Source organism: Saccopteryx leptura, chromosome 9 (genome assembly GCF_036850995.1).
Source record: "Saccopteryx leptura isolate mSacLep1 chromosome 9, mSacLep1_pri_phased_curated, whole genome shotgun sequence".
In the NCBI taxonomy this organism is placed as follows: domain Eukaryota; kingdom Metazoa; phylum Chordata; class Mammalia; order Chiroptera; family Emballonuridae; genus Saccopteryx; species Saccopteryx leptura.
This window is the reverse complement of record NC_089511.1, coordinates 22531566-22546430: the sequence shown is the minus strand read 5'-3', so window position 1 is coordinate 22546430 and position 14865 is coordinate 22531566. Positions and strand designations below refer to the sequence as shown.

The following is a 14865-nucleotide window of genomic DNA, read 5'->3' as shown; positions in this document are numbered from 1 at the left end:
TCTTTCCATCGCTTTAATAATAGAGAAGAAAGGAGGGAGAGGGCTGGGGAGGGAGGAAAACAGGCTAACATCTTTCCACTCTCCACAGATGGCCTTAGCTCTTAAAACCTGACCATGAGTAGAAAGAAACCTAGAATAAGTGATCTCTTTGGACACTAACTAAAAGTAGAGGTGACTTGAGATATATCTTTTTTTCCAGCTTGAAAGTCTTAAAATACTATGACTAATTCTCCCCAAATTAGACACTGGACTTTAAGGAATCCCTATTCTCTAGAGCATTAGCATGGCAGCTTATATTCCAGATGTTGTGAATATTCTAGTCATAGCCCATCTTCAATTGATTCATGAGCTAGAAAGTCTATGTTTAGTGTAGTTTTCCCCCAAGGCCTTTATTGCTATATCAGCATTAAACAATTCCACTCTGGCCTCACCTGTAAGGGTGATGTCTCCCAGCAAATCAAGAAGTTCTCCACCAGCAGAAGCTGGTTTGCTTGTAGGTGCAGTTGGAATAACGGGTGTTATGTCATTTCCTCCCAACAAATCCAATAAATCATTGGCCTAAACCAGAAAATAATATCTCAATTTATTAGTCATTTGCCTGATCTACATTTAACACAAAGCTCTTTCAACACTTAGAGATAAGGAAGAAAATCATCAATCAATCTAGGAACGCTAAAGGGAATCCGCTAAGGGAATTATAAGATCATCAATGTCTCCAAATAATCTAGTGAAAAGCTACCTGGCTGGTAGGCTGTGGGCCAGTGGGTGGTGGTTTGGTCTCTAACGGAGCTGGTTCTGTCTCTCCATTTGTCTGAACAATCTCAGTAGGGCCATTTGTGGTCACTTTTTCCATGACAGGCATTCTCTCAAGCAGGGCAGGCCTGAAAAAACTTTGAAGTTTAAACTCTAGGCAGTTAACCTAGATCCCCCACCCAAAATCATTACTGTAACTATATTGGAGTCAAGCTTGAAGAGCCATCTCCCCTCCCCACGCACACTAAAACAGAAGAAGGTGGATTATAAGAATCCATGACCTAAATTCCCAGCTGGATCAAGAGCAGGCAAGAAACCCTGAATGAACAAACAGTCCACACAAGCCCTAAGAGACTGATATTTCTTAGTGGTATAGAAATCAGAATGAGAAAAAGGTAAATCAGTAAATATTAACAGATTCCAATTAAGAAGATATTGCAGAACAGAAGAAAAAAGAGATGGCATGCATCAAAATGTTAATAGTAATCATATCTGAATAAGATTCTCTGAAGAAAAAATACAACTCTCACTTCTTCAGCAAAATAAAATGGAAAATGAAGATAACTTTCCATACCAAAAAAGAAAGGGAAGAAGGAGAATGAAAGACTAGTTAACTTCTTTCTTTAGAGACTAGGCAGGATAGAAGATGAACAAAACAGAAGCAGTCAAGCAATTAGAACTAAATAGGGCTGTGAAGTCCAGATAATAAAGCATAAGGAATGAGTCCCCTTTAGGATTATGATGACAATCAGTTCCAGATGCTAAGAGACACATGCATTGCTTAGTTTCTTTCACTTACCTCATATGGTCATATTTCTTAAAAAGTGCATTATATTCTACTGCCCTCTGCTGGAGTTCTACATCAATGCTGCTTCCATAGATGGAAACCACTTTCTTTATTCGGCTTTGGGAAAAAATGACAAACAAATTCAAATAGCAAAACAAGAAGATAGAATAATGATTAAATTTAAAAAGTTTTCTGTTAAAAATGATAAATACACACTTCTTAATTTACATAATCTTTCAAAAACAAAACATCTTTCCTTTATTTTCATTTATCCAACATAAACCTTAACACCATCATTCACCATTATACTTATTCTAATTGTAATACTAGATTTCATTTGTTAAATAGTCAATGACTTAAAACTGCTAGGAAAATATATCAATCAATTTGCTGTAAAAGAAGAAACTTATACTGTTCCTACTCTTCTTTAATACCTTTAAAATAAGCTTTTTTTTTTTTCAACAAAAGAGGCATAACATAAGAATTTTATCAACAAAGTATCAATTACCTGATACCAAATTCTTATAGTTCACAATTTAAGAGTAAATCAAAAATATAATTTTTCACAAGACCTAACATAAAAAGTAAAAAGTCTAAGTGTGCCTTATATAGGCTTGGCTGGGAAACTGATCCAAAATTGACTTTTATTCAAAGTAGTAAACAGCAGAATTTAAAGACCACAACCCGTGTGATTTTCTTTTAGACATCTAAAAGTATTATAATAAACCAGAACCCTTATATGGGGAATAACTTAACTTTAAAAAAGAAAAAGGGCATTAGAAATCTGACTTTAGCCTGACCAGGCAGTAGCACAGTGGATGGAGAGTTGCACTAGGATGTGGAGGACCCAGGTTTCAAAGCCCAAGGTTGTCAGCTTGAGCGTGGGCTCATCTCGCTTGAGCATAGGCTCACCACCTTGAGCTTGGGATCATAGATATGTTCCCGTGGTCACTGGCTTGAGCCCAAAGGTCGCTGGCTTGAGCAAGGGGTCACTCGGTCTGCTGTAGCCCCAATGTCAAGGCACATGTGAGAAATCAATCAATGAATAACTAAGGTGCTGCAATGAACAATTAATGCTTTTCATCTCTCTCCCTTCCTGTCTGTCTATCCCTATCTGTCCCTCTTTCTATCTCTGTCACAAAAAAAAAAAAAAAAAAGAAGTCTTACTTTAAAAACATATTTTTTGGCCCTGGCCAATTGGCTCAGAGGTAGAGCATCGGCCTAGTGTTTGGAAGTCCTGGGTTTGATTCCCGGCCAGGGCACACAGGAGAAGCGCCCATCTGCTTCTTCACCCCTCCCCTTCTTTCTCTCTGACTCTCTCTTCTCCTCCCGCAGCTATTGCTCCATGGCCTCCGCCTTAGGCGCTAAAATGGCTCCGGTTGCAGCGAAGCAATGCCCCAGAGGGGCCGAGCATCGCCCCCTAGTGGGTATGCCGAGTGGATCCGGTTGGGCACATGCGGGAGTCTGTCTCTCTGCCTCCCTGCTTCTCACTTCGGAAGAATACAAAAAAACAAAGAAAACCCCACACTTTTTGCTCTCAAAGTAATTTATAACTAGGGGGATGAGAGTGTGCAAAATATAGATGTAATAAGGATTAAACACAAAATGATGATTGTAATTGTGGGAAAATAGGCGTACGCAATTCACTTTACTATTCTTCCTACTTTTGCCTTTGCTTGAAATTTTTCATAATAAAAAGTTTTTAAAAATTAAAAAACAACCTGTTGACCCTGCTTTTTCTACATACTCACTTTACAGTACAGGTGAATCGAGTAGAAAGCTTCATAATGGCAGTGAGGGCATAACCTCGTGTCACAGAGGTGGACATATTAGAGATTAGGACACTTTCTAAAATATCCAACACTTCATCTTCTGTTACCTAAGGAGGAAAAAAAAAAGACAATGTACAATGAATTGTAAAAAATAATTATCTCAAGTCACAGGATGCCACCAGAAAAGACAATCCTACCATCATTACCAACACTTCTAACACAAATTTGTGCTTTGCAGGGATAACTGTACATCAACTGATTCATCAACTGAAGTAGGTAGGAGGTAGGTTTAAAAAAAAAAGGAGTGGCAAATTCCCATTGGAGACTCAGAGGCATATTTATATCTTCAAGAGCCAGAAGTAAAGAAAGAAGAAAAGTTTTATACAGTTCAAATATTGTTACTACAACTTCTCAAGCCAGTCCTTTAATGAGCAAATGGGAACATGACTATATGCCTCATTTCTTCCTGTTTACATCAGCCGGAGAGTAAAAGGAACAATATGATTCAGCCTAACTGGGTGGGAAATGGATCCTAAAGTACTTTTTAAAAGTCTCATAATGGCTCAGTTAGTTCCACCTCAAAAATTAGTAGGTTTCCCAATATAATTCTGGCATTAATTCTTTAAAAGGTTTACAAGGAATCAACCTCAACTCCTCATTAAATACTACCCTTTTCCCCTCTAACCAAGAGTAACCAGGGGTACCTGAATAGGCTCTTCCTCTTCACACTGGCCAGATATGAGAAGATCTCCATATTCACCTATACACCATGCAGATACTTGTACCAAAGGTTGCTGTCAAAAGAAAATCACCAGTGATTTGTCAGGGATTTCAACCTTTACAAAATTAATGCAAATCACACAGGTCATCTAACCATAAAGGTCAAAATTGCACATCTAGAGTGTTAGTAATACAAACATACAGGAAAATAAAGTGTAATTTCCTCCCAAATTGGGGGGGGGGGGGAGGCAAAGGAAGTTCTTACTTGAGAATAATCACCAAGAATTGCCTTGTATAAGCGCTGGACAGTGTAGGCATGCATCTCCACACTATTAGTTATTAACTGGATCAAGTTGGGGACTGCATCATCACGAACATAACTTCCTGCCTAAAAGGAAATGCAGACCGTTATCCCTAGAAACACACAGGAATGATAACAAATGTTAGCTATTATTGTGCCGGGAAAAAAAGGCTACTAAGCCCTAGTCAGGTAACAAAGCTAGTTAGAGCATGTCCCCATAAGCCAAGGTTGCCAATTCAATCCCCAGTCAGAACACATAAAAGAATCAACCAATGATAAGTTGAACAAACCAATCAAGTCAAAGATGCCAACAGAAAGACAATCCTACCATTCTCTTCCCCCCACCCCTTCCTCTCTATCTCTAAAATAAATTTATCTTATTATTTTTTTAATAGTTGTTTCTTTTTAAGATTTTATTTATTCATTTCAGAGATGGGAGAGAGAGAGAGAGAAAGAGAAAGAGAGAAAGAGAAAAAGAAGGGGGAGGAGCCAGAAGTATCAATTCCCATATGTGCCTTGACCAGGCAAGCTCAGGGTTTTGAACCGGCAACCTCAGCAGTTTCAGGTTGACGCTTTATCCACTGAGCCACCACTGGTCAGGCTAAAAGAAATAAATTAAAAAAAATAAAAAATAAAAAAAATCTCCTCAGTTCAAAGTAAATGGAAAAGATAAAGACTTAAAATTTTAAGAGAGACCTTTTCTACACAAAATAGATAAGATACAAGGGTGGGCAAAAGTAGGTAAATTACCAGCCATTATTACCTAAAAAATAAACCATAAGGATGTGAAATAATAATACAAAACTCAGAACTATAAACCTACTTTTGCCAACCCCTATATAAGATTTTTAAATTTAAGAGGTACATTCACTGGGAGCTGAGCTACAACAAACTCTCCCTTCCCAGCATGCCCCACCACCCAGGTTATAATCATATGAACTAGCTGTAGTGGTTACGTTACTCTGGAGGACGGGGAGAAGACTGTATACGAACGGCTTAAAAGGACATATTAAATAAGAAACAGAGAGTAACTTTTCAAAAACTTGAACTTATTTCAAACTTTACATTGTCCTTTAAAGACTAGAGTTTATAAATATTACAGAACCAACCATTAGTCCCAGGATTGGAAATATTTTTTTTTTTTTTTGACAGAGACAGAGAGAGAGTCAGAGAGAAGGATAGACAGGGACAGACAGACAGGAACGGAGAGATGAGAAGCGCATTGCAACACCTTAGTTGTTCATTGACTGCTCTCTCATATGTGCCTTCAGCAGACCAAGTAACCCCTTGCTCAAGCCAGCGACCTTGGGTCTAAGCTGGTGAGCTTTTGCTCAAACCAGATGAGCCCGCGCTCAAGCTGGCAACCTCGGAGTCTCGAACCTGGGTCCTCTGCATCCCAGTCCGATGCTCTATCCACTGCGCCACCGCCTAGTCAGGCAATATTTTGTATTTTATTATCCACCTCTTTCTTATTACTTGGTCTTTTTAATATCCTCTGGAATAGTGAAGTCTGAGATACTATTTGCAACCATGGAACAAAGTAAAGCTATTTAACCTATGAGTAAAACTAAATTTTGGCCTTGTCAAAGCATTACAACAGCCAAACTGCACAGGACAGACACACAGAGAAAACTGTGCCTAATATCAACCCATCTGGGTCCCTCTGCCATTGCTGAATAGAATAGCAGATATGATTTACAAAACTGCGACCAGGCCTAACCATGTGTACTTTGGGGAGAAAAAAAAAATCTCAGGTGATTTAGACACCGCTCCTGTTAAGAAACACAAAGACAGCCTGACCAGGCAGTGGCACAGTGGATAGGGCATTGGACTGGGATACAGAGGACCCAGGTTTAAACCCCGAGGTAGCTGGCTTGAGCATGGGATCATAGACATGACCCCCTGGTCGCTGGCTTGAGCCCAAGGTTGTTGGCTTGAGCAAGGGGTCACTTGGTCTGCTATAGCCACCCATCTCAGTCAAGGCATATAGGAGAAAGCAATCAATGAACAACTAAGGTGCCGCAATGAAGAATTGATGTTTCTCATCTCTCTCTTCCTGTCTGTATGTCCCTGTCTGCTCTTCTGTCTCTCTCTCTCTTTCTCTGGTTGTCACAAAAAAACACAAAAATTCCACAAAGACAGAGGGAGAAGTTTGGGGAAAAGGTGAGCCCTGGCCGGTTGGATCAGCGGTAGAGCGTCGACCTGGCATGCGGGGGACCCGGGTTCAATTCCCGGCCAGGGCACATAGGAGAAGCGCCCATTTGCTTCTTTACCCCCACCCCCTCCTTCCTTTCTGTCTCTCTCTTCCCCTCCCGCAGCCAAGGCTCCATTGGAGCAAAGATGGCCCCGGCGCTGGGGATGGCTCCTTGGCTTCTGCCCCAGGCGCTAGAGTGGCTCTGGTCGTGGCAGAGCGACGCCCCGGAGGGGCAGAGCATCGCCCCCTGGTGGGCAGAGTGTCGCCCCTGGTGGGCATGCCGGGTGGATCCCAGTTGGGCGCATGCGGGAGTCTGTCTGTCTCTCCCCGTTTCCAGCTTCAGAAAAAAAAAAAAAGAAAAGGTGAGAAGTTAAAAAGCAGGTAATTTGTGGTGTAACTTAACATATACATTCTTATGGGAGAAAGTAGAATGCTTGAAATAAGAGAAACCATCAACAGGACCTAACTGACATCTATAGACCACTTCGTCCAACTACAGCAGAATACACCTTCTTCTCAAGCTCACATGGAACATTCACCAAGACAGACCAAATTATGAGACATAAAAATAAAAATCTTAAATTAAAAAAAAATAGAAATCATACAGAATTGAACCACAAAGCCGTAACACAAAGATAGCTGAGCAATCCCAAAATAGCCAGAAATTAAACATACTGTTAGATAACACGTGTCACAGAAAACATCAAAAAAATTACTAAAAACATCAGTATCTCTCATGAACATGGATGTGAAAATCCTTTAATAATATTAGCAAGTCAAACATGTATAAAAAGAATTATACACCACAATAATGTGGAATTTATTTCAGGTATGGAAGGTTGGTTCAACAATCAAAAACCAATTATTGTAATCCCACACAGTAACAAGCTAAGAAAATTCATATGCTCGTCATAAAAGAATATACGTCATAGGAAAAATGAAAAGTAGGAGCATTTCTGAAAATGGCTTTGAATTTTGATAAACATTTTTCTTCAGGAGCTCTCAATTTTCCCTTCTTTTGAGCCTTAAAAAACTAAACAAATGTGTCCTGATTCTTATCTTTTGTTAGAATACATTTCCCCATTTAGTAAGCTCTTCTATTAACTTTTTTTTTTTTTTTCTGAAGCTGGAAACGGGGAGAGACAGTCAGTCACACTCCAGCATGCGCCTGACCGGGATCCACCCGGCACGCCCACCAGGGGCCCAGGGGCGACACTCTGCCCACCAGGGGGCAATGCTCTGCCCCTCTGGGGCGTTGCTCTGTCGCGACCAGAGCCACTCTAGCGCCTGGGGCAGAGGCCAAGGAGCCATCCCCAGCACCCAGGCCATCTTTTGCTCCAATGAAGCCTCGGCTGCGGGAGGGGAAAAGAGAGACAGAGAGGAAGGAGAGGGGGAGGGGTGGAGAAGCAGATGGGCGCTTCTCCTGTGTGCCCTGGCCAGGAATCGAACTGGGACTTCTGCACGCCAGGCCGACACTCTACCACTGAGCAAACCGGCCAGGGCCTCTTCTATTAACTTTTAATGTTTAACAAAATTAATTCATTGTAGGTAAACTAGAAAACTAGTATGTCATAGACAGAATTCAACAGGAATAAATATATATATTTTTTTTCATGGGATCATTTCCTCCTACAGGTATTTCAAGATTTACTTAATGCTCATTTAAAAACTTGAAGCTGTTTTCAGTTTTCCTGATTATATAAACAGTACTGGGATGAACACCTTTGTATATATGTATATTTTTAAAGATTTTATTTATTTATTTTAGAGAGGAGAGAGAGAAAGAGAAGGGGGGACGAACAGGAAGCATTAACTCTCATATCTGCCTTGACCAGACAAGCCCAGGGTTTTGAACCTGCGACCTCAGCATTCCAGGTCGACGCTTTATCCACTGCACCACCACAGGTCAGGCTAAATATATGTTTTTGTACATGTGTCCTTTTATCTTTCCAAGATCAAGTCCTAAGAATTAAATCAATGAACTAAAAGGTATAAACTAAGACTTTCCATACCTATACTCTAGAAAGATGGCAACATTTTATACCCACTTAAAATGAAGAGTACTACTTGTTTATTTTCTAATACTGTACTAGGAATTCAGTTAAAAAGTGTAAGTGAAAAGTGATACTTCACTTTTATTTTTCTTAAACTTTATTAGTAAGAGTATTTTTCAATGTTAACTAGTCATTTCCTTCCTTTGCGAACTGCCTGTTGAAATGCCAATTTTTCCATTCAAGTGTTTGAATTTCTTTTTTTTTTCCCCAGGGACAGAGAGAGTGTCAGAGAGAGGGATAGACAGACAGGAACGGAGAGAGATGAGAAGCATCAATCATCAGTTTTTCATTGCGGCACCTTAGATGTTCATTGATTGCTTTCTCATATGTGCCCTGACCGCGGGCCTTCAGCAGACCAAGTAACCCCTTGCTCGAGCCAGCAACCTTGGGTCCAAGCTGGTGGGCTTTACTCAAACCAGATGAGCCTGCGCACAAGCTGGCGACTTCGGGGTCTCGAACCTAGGTCCTCCACATCCCAGTCTGACACTCTATCCACTGCGTCACTGCCTGGTCAGGCTGAATTTATTAATTATAAATTATTTATATATCAAAATATTAATATGCTGTTACATGTTACAATGATTTCCCCCTAGCTGTCATTTGCCTTTCAATTTCATAGTTTTTTTTCTTTTTGCTATACTGTACAAGTTTTAAATTTTAATATAGTCAAATCTAAATGTTTTTCCTTTATGGTATCTACCTTTGGTGATGTGATTAGAACAGTTTTCTTTTTATTTTCTTAGTGCATACACACATGCAAGAGAGACAGGGACAGACAGATAGGAAGGGAGATGAGAAGCAGCAACTTATAGTTGCGGTACTTTAGCTGTTCACTGATTGCTTCTTATATGTGCCTTGACCAGGGCTGAGCCAGTGACCTTGCACTTCATGCCGGTGACCTTGGGCTCAAGAAAGCGACCATAGGGTAATGTCTAAGATCCCACGCTCAAGCGTGACTCCATGCTCAAGCCGGTGAGCCTATCCTCAAGTGGGACAAGCCTGCACTCCCCACGCTCAAGCCAGCAATCCCAACGTTTCAAATTCTTTTCCCAAATCTTTGCGTGGCTAATTTCCTAAGTTCTCTACTCAACTGTTAGCTCCTCTGAGTGACCTGCCCTGACCACTCCACCTAAAATACTCGGCCCATCGCCCCACATCCCAATCTCTCCTGCCGGCATCACAGTCCCTCTGCTGCTTTAGTGTTTCTCACAACATTTCCCCTGCCTGACAGTACAGTACCTATTTCCCCATGAATTTCCTACCTCCCCCACTAGAACACAAAGTACGGCTTTCTTTGTCTGCCTTAATCAAGCAGATCCAGAATTTAGTATATGCTGACTCAGAAAAAGCTACTTACCGTTGTCAGAACACGCATAATTGTGTCTATATGCCACCGTTTGGAAGGTGCATACCTAAGAAAATGGAACCAAGTGAAAAAATTAGATCCTGTATATTATACTGTGCTCAGTAACTTTCAAAAATCCTGCCTACAGTCATTAAGTGATTATATCTGGAGACACATCACCTTCAAAACTAGCAGGGATGCCCATTTCATAGCACGATGCAACACCACACTGTCCAACTCAGATGATTCCCATTGTGTTGCAATAGGAGTTCCTGAGCTAAGAAACGGGACTATGTCTCAGAAAGGAATTCATGAAGTCAAGGCAGAAGAGGATCGAGTGGAAAGAAGACAAGGGACTGTTCCCAGACCCAGGCAACAGGACTAGGAAACTGTCCTCTTAAATTCACAGTGGAAAGTGGAGAAATAACCATACTACTAAAATCTTGAGGTATTTCCTCCTAAAAGTTTTACTCAGAACCACAATTCAGACGCTGAAACTTTTCTATATCCTCATAAAAAAAAGGATCTAATAGATAGGAGATAAAACAACAGATTATAGCAGGATTATAAATCCCAGGTTTTATAAAAAGTGGGATTTTTTTTCTTTTCTTTTTTTTCCTCTTAGTACACTTAAACGCTGGCGATAATGGCCTTCTCAAAGCTATTTTCTGACTGGGAGCTGGAAATAAAAGTTATGTGGTTTAAACATGTTTACAACACTTCCCCCATGTTTTGAAGATGCTTTTAAAAGTTCAAAGCATCTTTTACCAATCAAGAAAATATTAAATCTTACTTTTCTGCAGCAAGAAAGATTCCAGATGCACAGTCTGCTTTAAATTCTGGCTCACATGAATCCAGAAAATAAAGTAATTCCTTCATCATGCCTCGAATATTATTCCCATTTACCAGGGCAAAACTCAATTCCATTGCACGCCTTGCAAGGAAAAAAATTAAACAAAAGAAAACAGTTATATTTACTGTGGAATGAAACAAAGACCCAGGTGTATTTTCGCTGAACACCAAGGACTGGCAGATGTGTTAATGATCCTTGCACGATCCGATCCTGTGATCCCAATGATAACAAAAGTTATCAAAGTCAGTTCTTCTATCTTGAATAGTCATTCAACTTTCTTCAAATATCCCTAAGAGAAACACAACTGACCAAAAATGCAGTTTGCGTTCATTGATCTATTCTATGAAATTGAAATTCAGGATACTTAAAAGGCTCACTAAAAGAGGAAACAAAATTATTACCCAAAGATAGTATCTCTCTATGTTGTTCCTTAAAAATGTAATATATAGAGTCATCATACTCTTTTATTACACCCACTTCTGCCCAAAGATGATGTAACACGGTTCACATCAAGCTCAGTTGTTCAGAGCGTCATCCCCATATGCCAAGATTGCAGGTTCAATCCCTGGTCAGGGCACAATGAATGCATAAATAAGTGCAACAATAAATCAATGTTTTGCTTTTTCTCTCCCTTCTTCTCTCTCTCAAATCAATAATTTTTAAAAAAACGGCATGTGGAAAATTAGAAAAAAAGCCTGAGGGCATTACACTAAGTGCCTAAAACCAGAAAGAGAAAGACAAATACTGTCTACCGCTTAAAAGTGAAAGCAAAAAAAAAAAAAAAAGTGGAAGCAAAAAAGCCAAATATCACACAGAAGACTAGCATGGTGGTTACCAGGGCTGAGGGTGGGGAAGAAGGGGAGAGGACAGCCAGAGAGTACAAACTTCCAGTTATAAGATGATTAAGTTCTGGGGATCTAATGTGTGCCTAGTGATTAAAGTTATCAATAGTAATGCTGTATTATATTCTTGAAATTTGCTAAGAAAGTAGACCCTAAATGTTCTCAGCACACACACAAAAAAGTAGTAGTTATGTAATGTGATGCAGGTATTAACTAATATAACTGTTCTGTAATTCATAACTGTGTCAAACACATTGTACATCTTAAACTTATACAATGTTATAGGTCAATTATATCCCAATAAAGCTGGGAAAAAAACAAAACAAAGAGTGAAGACCACAAAAAGGAAAAAAAGGCATATACTATGAGAACAAATAAGTTTCTTTTTCTTTTTTTTTTTTTGTATTTTTCTGAAGCTGGAAACGGGGAGAGACAGTCAGACTCCCGCATGCGCCCGACCGGGATCCACCCGGCACGCCCACCAGGGGTGACGCTCTGCCCACCAGGGGGCGATGGTTCTGCCTCTCCAGGGCGTCGCTCTGCCGCGACCAGAGCCACTCCAGCGCCTGGGGCAGAGGCCAAGGAGCCATCCCCAGCGCCCGGGCCATCTTTGCTCCAATGGAGCCTTGGCTGCGGGAGGGGAAGAGAGAGACATAGAGGAAGGAGGGGGGGGTGGAGAAGCAAATGGGCGCCTCTCCTATGTGCCCCGGCCGGGAATCGAACCCGGGTCTCCTGCACGCCAGGCCGACGCTCTACCGCTGAGCCAACCGGCCAGGGCCGAGAACAAGTAAGTTTCTATACCTGCCTATCAAATTTGACAACCAAGGTAGAATGGAAAGGTTTAACACAAAAGTTATAAGGTTACTATATGCATCTTTTCATATTTGGTCAGTATTTTCAAACATGGTATACAAACTGACTTTCAAAAGTATCAATTTAATAAGTAGAAAGTATTGTCATCTTATAGAAATATAATAGTTAATAATTATATAATGCTTAAGAACTTTAGTTACATTAATCCAGTTAATCCTGCATAACCCTGTAAGGTGGGTGCTGTTGTACCTACATTTTACATTTGGGACAACTGAGGCACTAAAAGGTTAAGCAACTAGACCATGTTGATTAAGGGCAAGGACAGGATTTGAAGTAAGCCAGGATGGCTCCAGAGTTTGAGCTCTTACTATTACAGAGCCTGTCAAAGAGACATAGGCTTTACTTTTAAAATGCAAAGCCCAGAAACAAGGTATAGAGGAACAACAAAATACAAGTCAGGCCTCATTTCTATTCCCAGGTAGGCGCTGTACAAGGGGGAAGGTTTTGAGTCAAATCATTTGACTCCTTTGGGACTATATTTTAACTAACTGTTAAATGAGGACAGAAGTAATTGCCTCATCTCACTGGTGTACTCAGAGAACTGAGAGGGTGTTTACAGATCCTTTGCAAAGCACTATGTAAAAGTTGTTACTAAGTTTAGGTCTTGTCTTTACATTGTTCTCTGTAAAAAGAAAACTCAATATATATAAATGTTAGTTGATTTCAGAGATCATTTCTCTCTTTTTTTTTTAAATTCAGTGGGGGGAGGAGAGACAGAGGGACAGACTCTTGCACGCACCCCGACTGGAATCTACCTGGCAAGCCCACTAGGGGGTGATTCTCTGCCCATCTGGGGCACTGTTCCATTGTTCAACAACGAAGCTCATCTTAGCGCCTAAAGTGGAGGCCATGGAGTCATCCCCAGTACCTGGGGTCAACTCACTGCAAATGAGCCATGGGGAAGAGAGAGAGAGAGACAGACAGACAGACAGAAAAGTGAGAGGGTGAGTGATGGAGAAGCAGATGGGCACTTCTCTTGTATGCCCTGACAGAGAATCGAACCCAGGATATCCATAAGCTGAGCTGGGCTGATGCTCTACCACTGAGCCAAACAGCCAGGGCCCAGAGATCATTTAAAATCTAATTTGTTCTGGATCTGAACATACAACCATCACTAAAAGTTCACTGGGACCACCTGTAGCTAGGTTTCAATAACATCTACAATTCTTCTAAGAAGAGAATTAGTAGAGTTACTCCATGGAGTAACTAATAAAATAAATAAAATTAAGTATGTAAATAAATAATAATAAATTCTTTTTATCTTTTTTAAAATTTTTATTTATTGATTTTTTTTTTTTAAGGTTTATGTTTCTTTATTCTTTGGATTTCTACGTTGTGTCAGTCAGGAAAGGCCAGGCAATACTGCCTTAATAGTCAACCTCAACTCTCAGTGGCTTAAGGTAACAAAGGTAGGGTTCTCATTCTCTGCTGTGCAGTGTGGGCTGGCAGGAGAACGCAGCTCATTCAGCCAGATTTTCCAAGTTGTTGGTATGTAGTTGTTTATATATATATTTTTTACAATCCCTTGTATTTCTGTGTAGTCAGTCGTTACTTTTCCTCTTGCATTTTTGGTTTCATTTCTTTTAGTCTTCTCTCATTTTTTTTTTCGTGATGAGTTTGGTTAAAGGTTTGTCAGTCTTGTTTATCTTTTCAAAGGACCAGCTCTTGGTTTCACTGATCTTTTGTATTGTTTTTCTCAGACTCTATTTCATTTATTTCTGCTCTGATCCTTATTATTTCCTTTTTTCTATCCACTGGAGCTTTGTTTGTTTTTCTTTCTTATTTATTGATTTTAGTGAGAGAGAAAGGAAGAGAGAGAGAGAAACAGAAACACAGAATTATTCCTGTATGTGCCCTGACTGGGGATTGAACCAGCAACCTCTGCACTTCAGGACAATGCTCCACCAACTGAGCAATCTGGCCAGGGCATAAAATTTTTTAAAAAATGAAAATAGTTATGCGTTTTGAAAGTGCTGTTACCTAACATCATTCCTAGAGGTACTGTTCTAGGAAACACGGCTGTCTCTAGTATCTCGGGGCAAGAGCACTGTGATAAAGCGTGTGCTGTCAGTAGTGAGTTTCAGCATCGTGCTAAAACACTTGGCCGATGGATCACTCCACATTTTCATCCTCCAACACACAAAGCACAGTATCTCTGTTAAGTAATCTTTTGCCTAGCTTATCTTTATCTGTTTTATTTACCAAAGAATAAAGGACAACTTCAGTGTATACTTAAGTATTACTTATTGGCCTCCTTCATTGACCTAAAGTTTCTCCCTGCTAGTCCTTTCTAAAAAAGGATTTCCTCTGCAGAGAATTCATCTGTGAAAATGATGACAATACAGAAACGTCAGCATTCTCACTTCCAAAA

The 14865-nt window shown here is 40.2% G+C and overlaps 2 protein-coding genes and 1 non-coding gene across 5 annotated transcripts in view; 1 reads left to right on the top strand and 2 right to left on the bottom strand.

Moving 5' to 3' along the window:
• Positions 1–14865, top strand: part of LOC136380711 (IST1 homolog) — a 450214-nt gene that overhangs the window by 279425 nt on the left and 155924 nt on the right. The window lies entirely within an intron of this gene.
• AP1G1 (adaptor related protein complex 1 subunit gamma 1) overlaps positions 1–14865 on the bottom strand; it is a 93228-nt gene that overhangs the window by 15651 nt on the left and 62712 nt on the right. For all 3 annotated transcript variants that reach the window (XM_066348747.1, XM_066348748.1, XM_066348746.1), the window contains 8 exons: positions 10720–10860; positions 9939–9993; positions 4298–4420; positions 4017–4106; positions 3292–3419; positions 1553–1657; positions 740–881; positions 432–558 (listed from right to left, as the gene is read on the bottom strand). In XM_066348747.1, coding sequence (XP_066204844.1) covers positions 432–558; positions 740–881; positions 1553–1657; positions 3292–3419; positions 4017–4106; positions 4298–4420; positions 9939–9993; positions 10720–10860 — 911 coding nt within the window. The remainder of the gene's footprint in view (positions 1–431; positions 559–739; positions 882–1552; positions 1658–3291; positions 3420–4016; positions 4107–4297; positions 4421–9938; positions 9994–10719; positions 10861–14865) is intronic.
• Positions 14553–14636, bottom strand: LOC136381674 (small nucleolar RNA SNORD71). The gene has a single exon (XR_010747150.1). It is a non-coding gene; the product is annotated as a small nucleolar RNA SNORD71 (small nucleolar RNA).